Raw genomic sequence first — 22098 nt, 5'->3', positions numbered from 1 at the left:
TGTGAACTTCACGGTGAAGGGGATTGGGCTGGAGGTGCACAGGTGCACAGCTGGAGGAACTCTAGCTATAGGTAAGTACAGTCGTTCAGGCCAGTGACATAAGACAGGGCCTGATCTGGGCCCACAAGGAGCTATGGGAGCCCTGGCTGTCAGCATGCTCTCCTAGTGGCTGTACAGTCTCCCCCAGGTGTGCAGCTGGGTGAAGGCTAGTGATGGATGTCAGGCTGGCAGCATAAAAGTGAGCTGGAGGGGCTGGCTCTGAGTGCACGCTCAACAGTAGGGGTCATCCGCAGGGGTCTAAGCTGGTGTTTCACACTGGTGCAGCCTCAGAGGCCTGAGCTAGCTGCCAGTGCAGTTCCCAGGCTCTGGAGGAAGACGGGATATGGGGTTGGGGAAGGTGATGGATCAGGGAGGGACTCAGGCAGCTGGCATCAGCAAGCACAGATACCTATAGGGCAAAAGCTGGTGCAGCCTGCAGGGGTCTGTGGCAGCTGTTAGCCATTGATTCTTCAGTGGCAAAGGCTCCTTGCTGGGTTTGTCTATAGAGCAGGTCGCTGTGAACTGTGATGGCTGCCCCTCTATGACCACTTTTCTTTTTGTTCCTAGCCATCTCTGTACATCTCAGCTTTTCCTGTCTGTGGGGTGAAACCTAAGCAGAACCTTTGTGTGGCACCCAGAAAGGCTGGAGAAGCTGCTCACCTGACTGTTCCTTTCCTAGAAAGGAGAATTCTTTCTATCTGGGAAGTTCCCTCTTGGCACTAAGAAGTACCAGCTTGAGGGATGGGATGATGCAGGCAAGATGAGACTAATTTTCTTCTCTTCTTGTGCATTTATTCTCAGGGTTTTTGTTCCACTATGTGCGAAAATTTCTTAAGTGGAATCCAGAGCTATTTTTCTTCACGGCTAGCTGTCTAATTATTGGTCTCTGGGCAGGGATAGAGCTTGGGGGCTCCTATATTGCCATTTTGGTGCCATCTCTCTCCTTATCACTATTGTCGTCAATGTTATCTGTGTAACTCCATCAGAGAACTGGGCCCATTGTAGGCACCAATATTCATTAGTTGAATGGATGAGTGGATGGGTGGATGGATAGATGAATGAAGGAACAAATTTACTGTTTTTTTTTTTTAAGTTCTAAAAGAAGAGGGTGCAAAGAGATAGCTGGCAGAATTGGTGGGCACTAGGCTCATAGAGTTTTAAGTGAACTTTAGCTCCGGGCTAGAGAGTCTGTCCTAAGTGAAGCTTGCTGAGTTAGGCCATAGTAGAAACTTCAGTGTAAGGGTAGATTTAGAAAGTGTTACCACTCTTGAGTCGTGGGCTAGCACTGTTGGTGTTCTTCTAGCTGGTAAACATGAAATACTGCTGTGTGGCTTCTGATGGAATTTACCGTGGTCTGATGAGAAATAACTCACATGAGTGAAACTGAAGGGAAAAAAGCTGAGATTACTAACTGCTAGCCAAGTATGGCAGACAGTGAGATCAGCATGGTCACCACAGGCCAAACCACCAACTCCCTTCTCTTGGTGAGCGCCGCCTGGATCATTATGGTCTACTACAGTTGGATTATTTTATTGTAAAAGCGGCTACTCAGGGTTTCTCTAAGCTTTTCCTTTCACCTGGAACTCTCAGCTGAATACTACTTTATTACTCAGTGCTGCCCAGGGCCACCCACTTTTGCTGTGCAATATGTTCCAAGAATGGGATATTTCCTATTTGGAAAAACGGTATTCATGTAAAGACCTAGCACACATTTCCCTTTTGATCTACTTCCACCGACATTCAAGAAGGTTCACAGTCTTTGTCTCAACCTAAGCTGCAGAATTTAACAGACGTTCAGCTATTTTTGTGCTGTGCCTAAGACTGGTCCTTTTCCATTCACTTAATTATGCCTTGGGATAGACCTTTGACAAGTGGGTTTCAGAGCTTCCCGATAAAGAACTCAGTGTAAGTTTTTCCCACCTGTTTTAAGACTCCTTCAATCGTTTTTGGCAAGTGGTAAAAACAAACCTCTGAGGAAGCACAGCGAGAGCTTTGGGCTTTCAGCCCTGACCCTGTTTATTCCGCTGGAGAGGCCCACCTGTAGGCTGCCCAGGGCAAGGATGTAGTCATTAGAGACAAACACAGACCTCAGCACCACAGAAAGACCAGATCTCATGTCTGGAAAGAGTGGGTCACTTTGGTAGCTAAAGTCTTTGAAAATGCAGTTACTGAAAGCAGCCACACTACCCTGCGGTTCCCACGATCGTGTTGCCCCCCACCCCTCTCCTGGTTGACCTGTGTATGTACACACACGCTTATGTGGAACTTCTCTGTCAGAGGCCATTTTTGCCTCCCCAAATCTCGCTTCATGCTTTGGCCTTGGCCCTTTAATAGAAGCTCCAGCTACCACAAATCTCTACCGAAACAGGGCTGAGAGGAAGTGGATGTCTTCATGACAGCCATCACTCTCCTCTTCTTTTTTCTTCTATGAGCACCAGTGCCAGGCACCAGCCATTCTGGCTGCCTCTCCTTATGTGCTCATGCCACACTGCGTTTTCAGTATCCCATAGATATTTTGGGGAGTATGAACTTATAAGGTCTTCTCATACTTTCACTACAGTCCTCTCTTCCTATTCCATGGGACAGGGCTATAGAACAATCAGCATCTGATCCCCTCCTACTGTGGCCCCTTGACCTTAAGCCAGGCAGGTTCACCTCAGCTCTGTCCCCTCCCGTTTGGATGAGGCCCTTTTCTGGAGGCTCTTTACCAATGAGGGAAATAGAGGCCCATAGTATCCCTACTCCAGTCTCCGAGACAGAGCCGAATGAGTCCGGATTCGGCTTAAGTATAACTCTTATAACGTTTATTCACTTCAACTTTTAATGAAGAGATACTTCAATCTCTGGCCAAGATAGAGTAAAAGAGACTTGATTTTACCCTCCTGCATGAAACAGCTAAAGAACTGCAAAAAATGTAAAATACAGTTTTGAAGACATTGGAAATCAGATAACAAAGAACAGTGATCCCTGAGAAATGAGAAACAACAGAGCTTAGGAGCAGTACCTAAAAAGAACCATTGGTTACCAGGAAGCTTACTTGCATCCCAGAACAAAACTCAAGAATATTTATTAGACTACAAAAGTATCTAACACCCAAAAAGAAAATATTTATATCTGGCATCCAATCTAAAGTTAGCAGGACATTCAAAAAAGCTGGAAAAAGCTACCCATAATGAGGAGCAAAATCTGTCAAAACTGACCCAGAAATAAAAGTTGATATTATTAGTAGATAGGAACATTAAAAGTTGCTAAAAGTATATTTTATATTTTCAAGAAAGTAGCAGAAAGATGAAAACTGCAATATCTGATGAAGAATACTCTGGATAGGATTAACGGCAGATTTGACCTTGCAGAAGAAAAGTTTACTGAGCCTGAAGATGTAACACCAGAAACTATACAAAATGAAACAGAAAAAATAAGAATTATAAAAAATGGAAAGAGCATCAGTGAGCATTAAGCAATCTGTTACTGTATTAGAGTTTCCAAAGGAGCAGAGAGAGAGGAAGTGAAAAAAGGTTTGAGGAAATAATGGCCAAAAATTTTCCAAATTTGATTAAAACTATAAACGTACATATCCAAGAAGCTCAAATAACCCCAAGCATAGGAAACATAAAGAAAACTCCTGACTACTGTTGGTAGTCTGTTAGGTGTGGCTGGTCCCCGGTCCAGTCGGTTGCCAGGCCCTACCTTGTGCTGTGGCTGCCGGCCACTGGCAGGCGGGACCAGGTCATGAGCTGGCTGGTTGCAGAACCTCAGGGGGTCCCAGGGCTAGTGCCGGCCCACTAGTGGGCAGAGCCAGGTTCTGGGGTAGGTGGTTGCAGGGCCAGGGGGTCCTGGATCTAGTGTTAATCTGCTGGTGGATGGGGCTGATTCCTGACACAGCTGGCTGCCTAAATGATCTGGAGGCATTTTTATGATATATTTTTAAATTAAAAAAAAAAGTGGGATATGGTCTTTTTTTGCATTTTCTATGTGTGTGTGTGTGTGTGTGTGTGTGTGTGTGTATGTATGTATTTTTAAATTTTACTGGAGTATAGTTGATTTACTGTGTTAGTTTCAGATGCACAACAAAATGATTCAGTTATACATATATTAACTCCTTTTTAGATTCTTTTCTCATATAGGTTATCACAGAATATTGAGTAGAGTTCCCTGTGCTATACAGTAGGTCCTTGTTGGTTATCTATCTTATATGTAGTAGCGTATGCATGTTCATCCCAAGCTCCTGATTTATCCCTCCCCACCATGTTTCCCCCTTGGTAACCATAAGTTTGTTTTAGATATCTGCAAGTCTGTTTCAGTATTGTAAGTAAGTGCATTTGTATCATTTTTTAAAATTAGATTGCACATATGAGAGATATCATATGATATTTGTCTTTCTCTGTCTGATTTACTTCACTTAGTATGATAATCTCTAGGTCCATCCATGTTGCTGCAAATGGCATTATTTCATTCCTTTTTGTGGCTGAGTAATATTCCATTGTTTATATGTACCACATCTTTATCCATTCCTCTGTTGATGGACATTTAGGTTACTTCCTTGTCTTGGCTATTGTAAATAGTGCTTCAGTGAACATTGGGGTGCATGTATCTTTTTGGATTATGGTTTTCTCCAGATATATGCCCAGGAGTGGGATTGCTGGATCACATGGTACCTCGATTTTTAGTTTTTTAAGGAACCTCCATACTGTTCTCCATCATGGTTGTACCACTTTACATTCCCACCAACAGTGTAGGGAGGGTTCCCTTTTCTCCACACCCTCTCCAGCATTTATCGTTCGTGAACTTTTTGATGATGACCATTCTGACCGGCGTGAGGTGATACCTCATTGTAGTTCTGATTTGCATTTCTCTGATAATTTGTGAGGTTGAGCATCTTTTCATGTGCTTTTTGGCCATCTATATGTCTTGTTTGGAGAGATTTCTATTTAGATCTTCTGCCCATTTTTTGATTGGTTTTTTTTTTTTTTTTTTGACATAGAACTGCATGAGCTGTTTGTATATCTGGGAGATTAAGCCCTTGTTGGTCACTTCGTTTGCAAATATTTTCTCCCATTCTGTGGGTTGTCTTTCATTTTGTTTATGGTTTCCTTTGCTGTGCAGAAGCTTTTAAGTTTAATTAGGTCCCATTTGTTTATTTTTGTTTTTATTTTCATTACTCTAGGAGGTGGGTCAAAAAAGATATTGCTGCGATTTGTGTCAAAGAGAGTTCTTCCTATGTTTTCCTCTGAGGTTTATAGTGTCCGGTCTTACATTTAGGTCTCTAATCCATTTTGAGTTTATTTTTGTATATGGTGTTATTTTTTTTAACATCTTTATTGGAGTATAATTGCTTTACAATGGTGTGTTAGTTTCTGCTTTATAACAAAGTAAATTAGCTATACATATACATATGTTCCCATCTCTCTTCCCTCTTGCGTCTCCCTCCCTCCCACCCCTCTAGGTGGTCACAAAGCACCGAGCTGATCTTCCTGTGCTATGCGGCTGCTTCCCACTAGCTATCGGTTTTACATTTGGTAGTGTATATATGTCCTTGCCTCTCTCTCGCTTTGTCACAGCTCACCCTTCCCCCTCCCCATATCCTCAAGTCCGTTCTCTAGTAGGTCTGTGTCTTTATTCCTGTCTTACCCCTAGGTTCTTCATGACATTTTTTTTTCTTAAATTCCATATATATGTGTTAGCATACGGTATTTGTCTTTCTCTTTCTGACTTACTTCACTCTGTATGACAGACTCTAGGTCTATCCACCTCATTACAAATAGCTCAATTTCATTTCTTTTTATGGCTGAGTAATATTCCATTGTATATATGTGCCACATCTTCTTTATCCATTCATCCGATGATGTGCACTTAGGTTGTTTCCATCTCCGGGCTATTGTAACTAGAGCTGCAATGAACATTTTGGTACATGATTCTTTTTGAATTATGGTTTTCTCAGGGTATATGCCCAGTAGTGGGATTGCTGGGTCATATGGTAATTCTATTTGTAGTTTTTTAAGGAACCTCCATACTGTTCTCCATAGTGGCTGAACCAATTCACATTCCCACCAGCAGTGCAAGAGTGTTCCCTTTTCTCCACACCCTCTCCAGCATTTATTGTTTCTAGATTTTTTGATGATGACCATTCTGACTGGTGTGAGATGATATCTCATTGTAGTTTTGATTTGCATTTCTCTAATGATTAATGATGTTGAGCATTCTTTCATGTGTTTGTTGGCAGTCTGTATATCTTCTTTGGAGAAATGTCTGTTTAGGTCTTCTGCCCATTTTTGGATTGGGTTGTTATTTTTGTATATGGTTAATTTCATTCTTTTACATGTAGCTGTCCTGTTTTCCCACCACTACTTATTGAAGAGACTGTCTTTTCTCCATTGTGTATTCTTGCTTCCTTTGTTGTCGATTAATTGACCATAGGTGTGTGGGTTTATTTCTGGGCTTTCTGTCCTGTTCATTGATCTGTATTTCTGTTTTTGTGCCAGTACCATACTGTTTTGATTACTATAGCTTTGGGAACTGCTAGTAGGGATTATCTTTGGGTGGAGATGGACTTTTTCCTCTTCATGATTTTGTGTATTGACAGTAAATATGTGTAACTTTTATAACCAGGAAAAGCATTTTCCTTAAAGAAAAAAGGGGGAATCCTGCCTGCCCCTCAAGACTGTCACCCACTAAGACTCCCCAGATCCCAGCCAAAATGAATCTTCTATATCTTCATTATTGTGCTTTTACCTTGTATGATCATATTCCTTCATATTTGGCATTTGCATAATATTTTTCTTCTATGCAGTTATAAATTCATGCCTAACAACAATAACCATAATTTCCAGGCTTAGCTTTTCAAAAAATGGCAGCTCTCTCACTTGAACCTGATAATACTACACACAGACAGGGCAGGTCTAGTCTCCCAGGCTCTGATTTCTTGGAGGGCAGGTGCTGGGAGTCTTTGTCACTGTCTCCCAATGCCAGCCACAGTGGGTGCTCACTGTGCACTTGCTGGACTAAATAGAATTCCTCTCCCCATTATAAACTTGTTTTCCAGTCAATCCTGAGGACGACTGGATGGCAGCATAAATGCATTGGGTGATGGGATTTCATGGGTGCACATGAGGCCTTTTCCTCTCTCCTGAAACTGATGCCATTACCCAAGCCCATAAGGATGAATTTTCTGGGTTAGGGTGTTCCTTCCCCAGTTAGAGTGGAAAGTGTCTCTGGGGCCATAATGCACTCCCCATCACATCACAGAACATCCTCGAAGGCTGCCGTGAGAGTCACAGACGAAGTAGAAACCAAAGCCACACAGGGAGCTGGGAATAGGGTGGGGGTGGCAGTCCCAGAGGCCCAGTGCACCGCTTCTCTGCCTCCTGCTTATGACTGGAGCCATTACTGGTGTGGGTAACGCACACTTGCCAAGGTGTGAAGCGTTCTGCAAGAACACAGAGCCTGGAGTTGGGCTTCAGTCAGTAAGGGGATCTGTGGGTGGGGTGGGCATGGAGGATGCAGGTACGAATCTCTCTCTCTATTGGCCTTTCTCTTTGTGACTTGTTTCTTTCTTCTCCTTAAGCAGCTGGTGAGGAAAAGAGAAGCCAGGGTCTCATTTTTCCTCCTTCACCCCTAACATACACACCTTAAAATAACCAGCAGATAGCAAAGTAGGAACCAGGGGAAAGGCAGCCTGGGGAGGTTGCAGAAGCTCCCCCAAGACCCAAACGGGGAAGCCTAGTGCCACCCCAAGGCCCAGCTCACCAGTTGAAAGGACTTTATAGAGATTTAAGGCCACTGTAAATTTGGCAAGCACAAATCTCAATTTCCAAACTAATTGAAATCTATTTTTCTTTCACTCCTCTTTTGAGCTCCCATTCTCCTGAGATTCAGGCAGAAACCCAATCTCAGTCGAGATGGCGTTACATCTGAGTTCCAGGGAACTTGCAATGCTAAGGCATTACGTGCAGGGGTCGGGGAGTAGTCTTCCATGTTATCTGACCTCTCAACACTACTCAGGGGTCCCTCATTCATGATCTCATCACTCAGCTGCTTCTTTGCCTCTCCAGGCATGGGAGCTCTTCAAGGCTGCCTAAGGTCCAATCTGCCTGGACTAGAGCCCCGTGAAAGCCTTGCTCTCCAAGGATTTGCTGGTCCTTCCTAGAGCTTTGGCTGGGGACACGGCACAGGGCCCTCTCTCCAGGTCCTGAGACAGCCTGGTTCCTCTCAGTGTTCTTTCCAGCCCCACTCCAGGGGACTCTGTTGTAGGTAAGGAGTTATAAGCAGGGGTGGGGAAATATTTGTTTGCTAGGGCTGCCATAACAAAGCACCACGAACCGGGTGATTTCAACAGTAAAAATTTTGGTCTCACAGTCCTGGAGACTGGAAGTCTGAGATCAAGGTGTCAGCAGGGTTGGTTCTTTCTGAGGGCTGTGAGGGAAAATCTTCCATGCCTCTCCTCTGGTTTCTGGTGGTTCACTGGCAACCTTTGGCTTGGAGAAGCATCACCCCGACTTCTCTGCCTTCATCTTCACATGGCGTTCTCCCTGTGTGCACGTCTACCTCTAAATTCCCCCTTTTGTAAGCACACCAGTCATACTGGATTAGGGGCTCACCCAGCTCCAGTATGACCTCATCTTAACCAATTGTCTATTTCCAAATAAGGTCACATTCTGAGGTACTAGGGGTCAAGACTTCAACATATGAATCTAGGAGGACATATTCAGCCCGTAACAGGAGGCGGGCAGGGCAGTTCATGGGGAAGAGGAATGATTCTTTTCTCCACTTACTCCTGCGCCTCCTCCACTTACTCCTGCGCCTCCTTTTCTCCACTTACTCCTGCGCCTCCTTTTCTCCACTTACTCCTGCGCCTTACTCCTGCGCCTCCTAAACAATTTGGCTGTTCCCTTGGGACATCATTCCTTTAAGGGTTTTAGGCTTTTGAAACCAACCTTTTTTCATTCTGCTTTCTGCCCTACTGCAGCCCTTCCCTGAGGTGCTGGATGAACCACACTTCATCATTTGAATCCCAGCAAGAGCAAAAGGAAGAAAATAAACCAGTCACTATCTCAAAGATGCTGTCCTGCCATGTAAGTAAGCATTCCTTTTCCTGGAGTGTTGAAAAGAGAGGCTAAGAGGCCAGAGGAGCTTGTGGGGGAGGATTTGGGGGTTTGGAACTCCAGTTGTGTCCTCTTTGGAGACAAGAATTGACAATGAGCAGTTGTTCCCTTAGCAAGTAAGAAAAGAGGGACAAGCTTTTTCAAAAACATTTATTTTAAAATTTTACATAATCTTTGGGTAATTCAGAATTAGCTTAGTCATGATTCAGAAGTTTCTGAGACTGACGTCTCAACTCCAAACCAATATCAATAGCTTATCTGATTGATGGAAGGATTTCAGGACCTCATGGTATAGAATGAACAGATGGCTACTGAAGAAAACAGAACACCTTAGAGACAGTGGCTTTCCTAAAGGACTCGGTCATAATTTTTAAATTACCTGTCACAAATATTAAACATCTTATCAGACTAATGATAATATCCACATCTTATTTGCATTCTACCAGTTTCCATGTAGAGAAAGCACAGAGTGAAATTAACTTGATCCCTTAATAACAACAACTAAAAGCTAGCATCTACCCAGTGTAGTCTTAGTGTCCACACCAACATCTCTCTCCTGATGATGGAATGCCACCTTCCTCTGCACTCAGTGCTCATGATTCAGAGATTGTGAGGAATTCATGGGCCCAGAGACATGGAAAAGACTCATGTTACACAGCAGCCAGTGGCCCCAGTGCTCTGCCCATCCCCGAGCAGATCAGGCCTAAGCTGCAGGCAGGGAGGAGGAGGGGCACGTTCTGCACCCTCCACTCCCTCGGATGGTTTCCAGGGTGTTCTAAGCAGGGTAGGTGTAGTCTCCCAATAGGACATTAACTTCCCTCAGGACAAGGCCCCCTCTCTGGCCTTCAAAGCAGGGTCCTGCCCAGATGTGAGCACAGAGAAGGTCCTTAGTAAAGGAAGGGAGGAATGCAGCATGTACTGAGCACCTACAATATGCCAGGTAACCGTCACAGCACCTGTGAAGCAGGCTTATCACCCATTTTACAGATGTGGAAACAGAGGCTCAGAGAGGAGAATTTGCCCATGGTGGCATATCGAGTAATAGGGGAACATCACTTTGAAAACCCAGGGCTTCTCACTCCAGAGCTCTTTCTACTGCCTCCTCAAGCCAGTGGTTTGGCAGCGAACGAGGATTCCAGCTCCAAAACAGCTGGTCTGGAGCTCAAACATTCGAGGCCCTTGAGCACACAGGGCTAGCTTTGGGAGTCCAGAAGCCTGGTCCAGTCCAGTGTGGCTCCCCATCGGGGGAGGGGACTTAGCACAATGGTCCAGGGAGTGAGTAGACAGACCACAGTGGGTAGGCCTCTGCCTGGAGACTCTGATGTTGCTCCCTTGCAGGGAGGGGTGGAGGGTACAGCAATCTGATACACCTGGTGAGAATCAGTCATGATCTCCAGGGTTCTGACCTCTGAGAGCTACTTTAAGTCCTAGGAAACCCCATTCCCAGTCCCTGAGAGACCTTTCACAATAGGCCCGTGTATGTCCAAAAAAAAAAAAAAAAAATGGGTGAGGGTATTTTAAAGTGGAAAATGCTTAAAAGTAATTTTGGAGGAGGAAGAGTAAAGGGAAAAACAAGATTGCAGGAGGAGGTGTGGGGGTAGGCATCCAACAGGAAGACCTGGATATGGTGTGCACGCCCAGCGGGTAGGCTAGGCTCAGAGCAGGCGAGCCTGGGGAGATAGGGCTTTTGGCATCTGGCTTGCCTGGCATCTGTCACGGGGCTGCACTTGCTGCCTCAGACATGAGGGAGGGGCTTCCTCAAAAACTAACTTGAAGCTCATGTAAATTCAGGCAGATCTTAGCGGATAAATATGGGTAATAAAGGCAGAAAGGAAAACCCATCTCAGATGACTCGGACAGAATCTGCTTGACATGTTCTTCCTCTTCTAAAATCCACTCCACAGCCCCCAGCTCCATGAAGCCCTCTATGGCCCACTGACACAGGAAGTGTGTGGCCCCTGCTGGTGCAAAGATGGCAGCACAGCAAGCCCACCACGCGGCAAGCCCCCAGGGCACTGAGCACGCCGAATCCATTCAGTCACTCGCACTGAGCTGTAAGCAACTTGAGGATGGAGACGGTACCTTCTTTTCTGTACTCTCATCTCCTCACACATGGAGAGGGCTGTGGGTACATCAAGACCCTTTGCTCACCAGCACCAAGGCCAAGGGCCGCCAGACCAGCGGAGTGATTGATAGGAACACTGCCTCTCCCAGGGCGTGGACCTTAGGAGCAGCTTAGTAGTTCTGGAGGAACTGACTGTGTTTCCTATGCCTTGTGACACTTACTTGCCCCTCAGAGGCACCTTGTAATGGGTACAATCATAATATGGGAGAGTTTGTTTAAAACATGAAATCAGTGTCTAGGTGTAGATTTCAAGCGTGACAGAGCACTGGTTTGCAAGAATAACACCATTCCAGTGGGGAAAGCAGCCCAGCTTTGGCAGCCCTGCTGGGAAGGGTGGATCCTGCATTTACCTGTGCAGGGGAGGGGCAGAGAGGACTCTGACTGGAAGGAATCCTAGGCGTGTGTACATGAGTGTGGTGGGAAGCTCTCGATTCACACACCCCCATGACAAAAGGGCAGGCTGGGCCTGGGTCCCTGCCCTTGGATTCCTGAAGGTTCTTGCTGCCTGGACTGCAGGCAGTGATCATTCAGGAACAGCCTTCCTGGGCCCAGGGTGGCCAGGAGACCAGCTGTAAAATGCCCGATGGAGAAGGGTGAGGGGGCCTGGCCGGGCAGCTTACGCTCCGCAGCGAATGCTCCGGAAGCCAGGCAGCGTGGCTTTTCCAAGCAGGTAAATGTCGTCGTCCGTGCCCCGGTTGAGGTGCTTCACCATGTTCTTCTCGAAGAGGAGCGGGTGGTAGGCGCCCATCGTGCAGGCGCTGTCGAAGAACTTCTGGTAGTAGTAGCACACGTCGGTCTTGCGCTTGGATGGAAGAAACTCGTAAATGTCCACCTGGTCGCACAGTGTCATCATGATGATGATGCCTGCAGAGGCGAGCAGAGGTGAGTCCTGCCCGGCAGCCCACCCCAGCTCCCCAGAGTGCTGCCCAGGGAGCCCAGCAGCTTACGCCCCCACATCTGGGGAGGGGTCTGTCTGGAGTTCCTGAGTGTGACTCCCAGTCTGAGCTGTTCTGGGAAGCCAGTCCAGCAGGCTGTCCCTCTGGGTGCAGGGCCCTATGCACCTTCGTAGGGTTCGTGCTGCCCTGCTCAGCACCCAGGTCAGGGCCTGGTGCACAGCAGGTCCTCCCTAAACACTAATGGGTTGGAGGGCTCCGTCATCAGTCAATGAACTGATGACTGTCCATAAATGAAGAGACAGGACAACGTGACTGAGGAGACGGAACCATTCCGTGCAGATATTACCTTCTAGCAGCTCTGTAGATGGTAACTTGGGAGGCGTTTCTTATATCAGTACCCGGAGGAACAGCGTGGGGAGGGAAGGCTTCGTGCCTCAGGTGGGAGGAGGGACCGTTGGCACAGGAGCATGCCGTGGTCTGTACTGATGCGCTCTGCTCAGTCAGGCGGGAGACAAGAGCCGGGAGGGTGTGGCCAGGTTGTGCTCTCAGGGAGGGTACAGAACACTCAGGGTGCAAACCCAGCAAGAGGTGGGAGACGCCTGCCACCACCCACGCTTGTCCCCACCTGGCTTGCTCATCTGCTTGGGGCCTCAGGTTCTTCATCTGCCCCAAGGGGGTGATTTACCCACGCTTCCTACCACATAGGCTATCGTTAGGATGCAATAACATCATGGCTCTAGACTGCTTTTGTCAACCATAAATATAGGGAATCTTTATGATGAACAGTCCTCACTAACAGCAAAACTGTAAACTGCTAGCAGCAACTCTGTTCTAGAAGAATCAGACATGGGAAAAGCCCCACCTCTGCCCTCTGGCTGCCTCCTGGTTCAGTGGGGGAGAAAAGACACCTCTGCAACTAACTGATGAAGGCACAGCAGAAGTGCTTCTAGAGATGATGGGAGGGAGCCCTCCATGAGAGAGGGTCCTGGTGCACCTCCCGGAGCACTGCTATGGGGCCTGGCAGGGGCTCTGGCCATGAGGGCTGGGCAAGGGGGAAAGCCTGGCGGTGGCGGGAATAGCATGGGCAAAGGCAGGCAGTAGGGCAATGAGAAAGTGTCCCAGGAAGCTCTCCATCTACTTCTGCTCAAAAGGGGTCCAGGGAGAGCCCCCTAATGCACCCATCCAAAAGTGGAAGAGAAAGGCATGAAGACGATGGGATGCTGAAAGCGCTTCCATCTCTTTCTATCAGGAAATGCCTCTGATAGTAAACACTTATTTGTTCGTTTGCTCAAGGAACGTTTAGCTCAGGGCTATCCTGCACCAGACCCACAAGGATGAGGCAAACGCAGTCCCTGCCCTGAGGGACTTTGCAGTCCAGTAGGGAAGATGGGTGGGCCGGGACCGTGAGGTGGGCGGGGGGCGGGGAGCCGTAGGCAGCCCTGGAGGCTCGTGGAAAGTGCCCGTGGTCCAGCTGAACTCAAAGTGAAAGGGAGGGAAGGGCAGACGGCCATCAGGGTGGAGAGGTGTGGAGTAGGTCCAAGAAGAAAGTCTGTAGCCAACATGCAGGGCCCCCAGCACTCTGACCCCAGCCCACCCCCACGTCAGCACCCACAGCTCCATTCGTGGCCCCCAAACCCGGCTAAGCCTGACCACTCAGGCTTCTCTCAGGGCCACGACTAGGGTGGTCACTAGGGTGAACAGATTTTTGAAATTCTGAATAAAATATTATTGACTCTTCCTTTTTCCACAGATTTTAATATGGCCCAGGACAATAATGACATTATTATTGATCCTGTCTTTATCTAAAATTTTGATATTTTGTCTATCATAAAATTTTGCAGTAATTGTGATTTTTTTAAAAAAGATACTGTATTAAGATATCATTTGTTTCTGAATTTCTTGGCACCTCCTTCAATCGACACCCGAAGCAAGTGCTTCGCTGGCCTCATCCGAGTCTCAGCCCTGCTCCTCCCGTTTTCTTGCCGCCTCTTGTCTGTGCTTCCCGTTTCTCCATCTCCACCTGCCAAATCCTCCCCTCTCCCAGGCCTGGGCCAAGTTCTCAAACTGTCCCTCTGGAAGGGGGTCCTCTCTCCTATGGCAACGGGCTGGTCACTCTTTCCTGGCACAAACTGAACGTTGCCGCAGACACCTGACTGAACTCTCCCACTGGACACCCTGAAATTAAGGAGGCGGAGTCTATCTTATCGACCTCTGTGTCTTAGCTGGAATTTGCCTCAGCGTACAAACACAGCCAAAACCTAGCAACTGTGTGGTGAACGAACAAACGAATGAACGAATGAGACCCCAGTAGAAGGCTAATCTGTTCTAGAATCAAGCACAAGAGGTCCTTCCCCAGACATGGACTCACCGAGCATCCCAGAAGAGGGGGGGTTTGGCTGAATCTGCTCGGGGGAGATTTCTTGAATGACGTCCCACAGCTCCCAAGGCATCTGGGGCTTGAGGATGTAAAAGGGCTGATCAGGATGAAGCTTACGATAACTCTTGAAGCTATCGAAGAAACTGTAGTCGGGATTCTTGTACCACTGAAAAAGAAGGAAGAGGTCTTCTCAAGGAGAGCAACGTGCCAATGCCACTGCTGCCCCCAGGGGGTCATCCTCGTCTGAGGACTTGAGGGGAGGTGGGGAAGGACCAAGGCAGACTCCTGAGGCACAGACAATTCCGGACTTCAAGCTCTCACTCGATAGTGGGGGAGCCAGCACTGTGCTCACCAAGCTTTGAGCTTGTTGACCCTGGAACGGCTTCAGACTTCAGGATCCTAGAATCTGGGAAGGATATCAGAGCCGAGAGGGCCTCTTGGCCCAATCTAACCCCACCTCTCTTTTAAAGGGGTGAAAACGGGGGCACAGCTTGCCACATCTGTGGATTCACAGTCCTTGACCTGACCCAGGCAAATTTCAGTTCTAAGTGAGATCAACACAAAACTGGAAACTGAGGTAGTGAGAGGACAGTGCCAGGGATACCAGAGCCCATCAGCTATTGGTGTGTCCAGCATAAGAATTAAGTGTCCCAAGAACAGTGCTCTCTGTCCCTCCTCCCTAAAGCCATTCTCCCGTGGCCACTGCAGCCCGTATCAGGGAGAGGCCAACTGACGTGTGTAACGGTGAGAGGGTCATTCTGGAGAAGCTAGACTCCAGCAGGACTGAGACTCTTTCTCCTTCCCTGGAAAAGCTGATGTTGCAGATCTGGGCCCTCTGCTTAGCAATCAAGTCCCAGGGAAGGTGACCCCCGACATGCACACATATTCTGTTTTCCTCCTCTGTACAATGGGAATAACCATGCTTCTGCCTATCTACTTCTTTATGTAGCTACGAGAGTGAAATGAGAAGCATCTGGAAATTGGAAGTGTGGGAAGAGTGTGGTAATATTACGTATAGAAGTGATAGTAACCACTGTCTATTCCTGCTGGTGCCCGTCAGGAATAATAATTGTATTACATGAACACAATCCACCCCAGATGGTGGGAAATCCAGCCACTGTTACACCTGGTACAGACCATAATTGGGAGACAAATACATGGCAGTGCAAGGTGGGCATGGAGAGCACTGGTACAGGACAGGAATCCTTCTGAACTGCTAGTCCAGAAGTGGGGTGCCCTAAAATGGAAATAGCCAGCCCTCAGTGTGGTCCAGGTCAGCCGTGACTTTAAAACCCAGGACCTCAGGGAAATCTATAGACAAACAGGTGACTCAATCCCAATTTCCCATGGACACCCACTTACCTTTGGGATATCTGAATGGTAAACAGACGGGTCCCATACAATTAGGATTCCTTCATTGTACAAACTGTCTTTGAGGAAGCGCCCTTCTGTGGTGACCAACTGCAGGAAGAAACAGACAAGCTGTCACCTGGACATTTACATGTGACTGTTGGCTTGTAGTAATACCTGACACATTATAAGTACCACCTGAGGCCCCAGAGCCCCATGAAGCTTCTGAGTTTTGGTGCAGCACTTAACTTAAGAAGAAGGCAAAGATGCCAGCCAGAACTGTGTGGGCCTGAAAGGACATTTTGTCATAATTCATCAGCCATAGAGTAGAAAGGGTTCCACTCAGACTTTTGAGGTTGTTGGAGCCAAGGGTACAGTGAAAATGGCTCTGGGTATAGTCCCCTGCAGTCATACCTTATATGGGAGTCGGGGGGGGGTGAGGTTTAAAGTCAGAATCTCATATAACCAAAATGATCTCTGAAAAGCCCTTCAGTCACCTATAAAGTTCAGCACGTAGTTATTACAAAGCATGATGGAGACGGACACAGGACATCTCAGAATCTAATACAGGCCATGGTTTCTGCAGCACTGGACCAGATGCCAGTATCTGTGGTTGAGCACCAAATGAAGTAGTCGGCTCGTGTGGAGGGACCATGGCATATACAGAAACATACGCTTAAATGTGAGAATCTCACCAGGCTGGGGCAGTGATCACGTGCACCGTGCTGGGGAACCAGCTACTGCTCCTCTCCTCCCCACACTCCCAGGCTCCCCTGCTGTCAGGCTGGCCTGGGCAAAATGTGACTGTGATAAGACTCCATGGGACAGATCAGTTTTGCAAAGTCCATTAACAGCCTTTTAAAAAAGCAGAAACTAACACACCATTGTAAAGCAATTACACTCCAATAAAGATGAAAAATAAAATAAAATAAAAATAAAGTATTTACTGTATACCCTTTGACTCAGTAATTTTACATTTTGGCATTTATCCTAAGAGAAGCGAAATTTGGGAAAAAATTATGCACAGAAATGTTAATTAAAGTACTTATCAAAATGCGAAAAGTGTGGCAGCAGAAGGCGAAAACTACTAGACGCATTACAGAGGGACCTGGCTCAGGCCTCGGCTTTGCCACTCGTCTGATGACCGTGAGAAGGTCAGACAGTCGCCCTAGGCCTAGTGCAGGCAACACGGCCCTGCTGTCTCGAACGGGAGGTGTCTTGAGGATCAAATGCGGCACAGGAGTGAGTGAGAAAGAGAGAGAAGGGGCCCCGAAGGCTTAGCAATGAAAGAAGCTGTGTCCCTCTTAAGGGACAGAGTTGTTTTGTGTGATCTGCTGTCAGTCACCTTAAAAAGCAGGTGGGAGATGATGTTGCCCAGGTGTAAAATGAACAAATGGCAGAAATCAAAACAAGAATTGACTGGAATTGAAAGCAAGAATCACAACAATAATCCCTCCCCAGGAATTCCCTGGCGGTCCAGTGGTTAGGACTCGGCGCACTCACTGCCTGGGGGCCCAGGTTCAGTCCCTGGTTGGGGAACTAAGATCCTCGCAAGCCGCACAGCATGGCTCCCCTCCAAAAAAATCCCTCCCCACCTCGATCACTCACCATCACGAGGAGGCTGAGACTTAATCAATGTCCCTGCAGTATCTGAAGAATGACTATGGGAAGATGGGTGGTCTGTACAACCAAGGATGGCAATTTGCCAAGAGCCTCTAAGGTCATTCAGCTACCCCGTCCCCACACCTTCCCCCAGACGTAGGAAGGTCCTGGGAGCCTGAAGAATATCATCTCATTTCCTCAGTGTATCTTTGAAACAAGAACTATTGGTGGTGGGCCCACCCTGGCCAGAGATTGTGCAGTTGTACTGCGTGCTAAGGAGCCCCCAGGCAGCCACAGGGTGCCAGAGTGAGGATGGCCATGAGGCTAGTGAATGTTAAGGGACAAATAAGACTAGGCAAGTCAAGGGAGCGAGGAGGGAGAGGGAAGAGGGCCTGGGCAGAAGAAACGACGTGTGCAAATCCCCAGATGTGAGAATACATGGCAGAAACTGCTAGGTGTCACCCCATACCCATCCTCTCTTTCCTCCTTGGTAACAGATACCTCAACACCTGGCTACCTAAAATAAAGACTACCTGAAATAAAAATTTCCCAGCCTCTCTTACAGCTAAGTATGGCCATGTGACAAAATGTTGGCCAAAGGTGTGTAAGCAAGTGTGACTTCCAGGAACTGTTCTTAGAGTCAGGGTTATGCCCTTCCTTGTTCATTCCTCCTTCCTGCTGGCAAAAAGTGGATGTGATGGCTGGAGCTTGAGCAGCCATCTTGGACCATGAAGTGCAAGTCACGTGTTAGAATGGCAGATGCACAAGGGAGTAGAAGCTTGAGTTCCTGACTCTCTGGAACACCATACCAACTCTAGACTTCTTTTACATGAAAAATACATTTTTATCTTGTTAAGCTAGTGTTGAGAGGCAGGCAGAGTATTCCTGTCACTTGCAGCCAAACCTAATTCTAATTAGTAGAGTGAATAGCTTTTTTGGGAATTGCAGTTTGTCCAGTGGCTTAGATACAAAAGGAGAGCCAGAAGGGGTCAGAGAAGTGTAGGCAGGGGCCACACCAGGGAGCTTAGCATTTCCTCAGTAGATTACAGGACCAGTGAAGGCTTGTAAGTGAGAAGAATCCAAACTGACCCGTGTTCTGGACTAGAGTTTTTACAGAAAAGGAGATCAGATAGAAGCTGCTGCTATAGCCTAAGTAAAAAATGATGGGGAAATGAAAAAGAGTTACAACTGTCAGCTGTAGGCTTGTAGACTAACTGGTTGTTGAAAGTGAAGAAAAAAGAGGTCAAGGTGACTCCTGGACCTCAGGCCATTTCCTAAAATGAGAACTTGGAAAGAAGAGCAGCTGGTATGTGCCTTTGGGAGTGGAGTGGGGATTTGAAGTTCAAGGATGAGGCAACTGACCTGGAGTCCCACAGGTGAGCGGCCATAGGAACTAGGAGGGGCCCCACACCTTCCAACATTAAGCACTGTCCTCTTTCTGTGGAGAACACGGTAACTCACAGCACAGGAATTCAGCGCTATAGTCCAAAGGCAGAGTGTGCATCCTGGCAGACAGGGCTTTGCAAGGTAGACATGTTTGAGCGGGTGACAGGGAGGCCCCAGGGGGAAGTGGGACACCCTCACACTATTTTTTACATGACTTTCATGACTGAACTCTACAATTTCACTCCCTGTCCCATCCCACTCCACCCCCCATTCAAAAAAAAAATCTGCTGGTATATTGAAAGTCTAAGCCTTAAGCTATGCTTCTTTCTGTGCAGAGGACCTGACACCAGGTGATTTATCCCTACTCACTTACCTTCTCTGGGCCCCAGGTGCCTTATTTATAGGACATGACCATCCTGTAAGTCCCTGCCTAGGTGACCAGCCATGTCTGGACAACATCTCAGTCTGTCATTTGTCCAACTGCAGCACAAGTGACTTAAAAATAAAGCTCTTCTCAGATGCTCCTGTACTCACCCACATGCACAGTCTGACCTGAGTTCAGGGATCCCCAGGGCCTCATGATGAAGAAAGCAAGTCATTGCCAGAGCAACGGAGCCCCCAAGCAGCACATGCCAGGAAAAGACTACACTTGGGAGATGGACTGTTGCTGTTTAGCAACCTGTTTAAAGTAAACTTTCCAGTCATAAAGTAAGAAATAGTCACTGCAGAAAGTTAGAAAATACAGGAATCAGCGCGTGCGCGCACACACACACACACTATCTACATACATATAGAAGAAAATAATCATGCATAACTGCATTCTTCAGATATTCCCACTGTGAATATGTGAGTCTTTTATCTTACCAGATCTTTCTTCCCCTCTGTTATGAACTGAATTATGTCCCCCCGCACCAAATTCATATGTTGAATCCCTAACCCCCAGTGTAACTATATTGGAGATGATAGGGCCTTTGGAGAGGTAATTAAGGTTAAACAAGGTCATAAGGATGGGGCCCTAATCTAATAAAACTGATGTCCTTATAAGAAAAAGGAAGAGACAGCAGAGATCTCTCTCTCTCCCCCCAACCGACATGCACATGAGATGGCATAGAGAGAAGGTGGCCATCCATAAGCCAGGAAGAGCCCTTGTCAGAAACCAACCTTGATGACACCTTGGTGTAGTATTTCTGGCCTCCAGAACTGAGAAAATAAATCTCTCTGTTTCAGCCACCCCATCTGTGGCGTTTTGTCGTGGCAGGCCTAGGAAACTAATACACCGTGTGTGTGTGTGTGTGTGTGTGTGTGTGTGTGTGTGTGTGTGCGCGCGTGTGTGTGTGTGTGTAGATATTGATATCTCTTAACTATAGAGCTTAGGCTTAGTGGTTTTGTTAAACTCAGACAACAGGAAACTCTGAGAGGTTATGAAACTGGCCCAAGATCACACAGCTAGGAAGGGATGGAGCTGGGTTGCAAATCAAGGTATGTCTGACCTCCCACTGTACTAGGCAATCTTTCAAAAATATTAAGGGACGATAAAATAAAGTTTGTGTTCTGGCCACCAGATTTGCAAATTTGCCACAGTTGCAAAGCTAGCTAGTGCTCTAGGAAGACAAAGAGGTCTTCAAGGTCTTCCGTAGACCTGAAAAATGATATGAAGGCTCTGGGCCTTAAGGGAAGGCCTGACCATTGTAAACTGGACCTGGACAGGGAAGTGCTAAACAGAAGGGCACCACAAATTGAAACCCACCACAAACCCCAAATCAGAGGGGCCCGTAATTCTACCTAGAATCACAGGAAAGGTCATCCAAAGAACCATAATATATTAGAGGAAGTAAATGTTGGAAAGTACTTAAATGTTCAAGCAAAGGAGATTGAAAGAATAAGCTGTGAAACTCCCCCACAAAGCAGTACTATGCAGCTGCAACAAAGAATGAGGAAGATTTCTATGAACTGATATGCAGTAGTTTCCAGAAGGTACTGGGAAAAGGCAGAGTGTAAAAGAGCATATATAGTCTACTACATTTTTGTAAGGAGTAAGGTGAATTAAAACATATATATATTTATATACATATTTGTCTTTACAAATAGAAACATAGAAGTATAAATCACACAACACTAGTCAGTTACCTACAAAGGGTGGTGGTGAAACAGGGTGGAAGGAATTCAGGAGTGAGTAACACTCACCTTTTTGGATACCTTCTTGGATAGTTTTGAATTTTGGAAGCATGTTAATATTCTGTGTTTTTTTTTTTTTAAGTAAGGAAAAGGAAAACCTAGAACTGGAACAAAATGAATACAGTTGAATTTCAAATGAATTCATAATCGAAGTGAAGAGAAACAGAAGGACTAATCGAGGTAACTTAGGGTTACCTCATTATTTGGCCATATCCCCTCAGTCTTGGGCAGGGTGTGAAAGAGAATTGCAAACAAATCCTAAACTTTGATAGGTTTGTTTTATGTAGAGATACGCAAAACAATTTTCAAATTACTTTAGATGTACTATAGATACGAGCAAATAAATCAGTGTGCTGATGTTGTTAGAAGGGGGATTCTCACTTTGAAAGAAGGGGGGGTTACAAATACACAATGGGGAAGGCAAGGAATACCTTCATGTGGAAAGACTGAGGTATCAATTTAAGTCTGTCATTTCTAAAATAGGTATCTTTGCATGTATATACATGTGTCTATGTAGGTGTGTATACATACACACGTATGCATATGTGTAAATGAATGAATACACATGTATGAGTATTGTGTGTGTACATGCATATATTTCCTCTACCTGCTGAAAGGGCCAAGAAGCAAAGACAACCTCGTTAGGCATGAACATATCTAGTACCTAGATCTTGGTCTCTAATGCCATTTTTCACTTAAAGGAACCAGGGCTCCTTGGGAAAAACTGGCATATCCCAGAAGTAGGGTAGGATAGTATGGGGAAATAAAACTTCCCAGGATCTCTCGGCACTCCTGCAGAAAGCCCCAGATTCCTGAGACTTTATAAACAATGAGAATAAAATCGATAGCTATTTGTCTAGTTAATTGCTCTTCTCTGACTCAAAACATAGTAAAACTTCGCTTATCTCTCCCAAGAAGCTAAACGGTTATAGCTCAGACTATATCTCTAGGTTAATACAAAGATATTCTAAGAGACCAGGAAGACCGGAGCAGGAGGAAAGAGCCCAGGAACTTAGGGACAGCTCTAGGTAAGTTTATTTATATTCCAAA

The 22098-nt window shown here is 46.4% G+C and overlaps 1 protein-coding gene across 2 annotated transcripts in view; it reads right to left on the bottom strand.

Moving 5' to 3' along the window:
- Positions 1-9272: 9272 nt before the first annotated feature.
- The window catches only part of ST6GAL1 (ST6 beta-galactoside alpha-2,6-sialyltransferase 1), a 135077-nt gene continuing 122251 nt past the window's right edge, over positions 9273-22098 (bottom strand). For both annotated transcript variants that reach the window (XM_060150255.1, XM_060150256.1), the window contains 3 exons: positions 15898-15996; positions 14527-14701; positions 9273-12126 (listed from right to left, as the gene is read on the bottom strand). In XM_060150255.1, the coding sequence (XP_060006238.1) occupies positions 11879-12126; positions 14527-14701; positions 15898-15996 (522 nt within the window). In that variant the 3' untranslated portion in view covers positions 9273-11878. The remainder of the gene's footprint in view (positions 12127-14526; positions 14702-15897; positions 15997-22098) is intronic.

Source organism: Lagenorhynchus albirostris, chromosome 5 (genome assembly GCF_949774975.1).
Source record: "Lagenorhynchus albirostris chromosome 5, mLagAlb1.1, whole genome shotgun sequence".
NCBI lineage: Eukaryota > Metazoa > Chordata > Mammalia > Artiodactyla > Delphinidae > Lagenorhynchus > Lagenorhynchus albirostris.
Note: the sequence above shows the minus strand (reverse complement) of the source record. Positions and strands in the feature narration are given on the sequence as shown.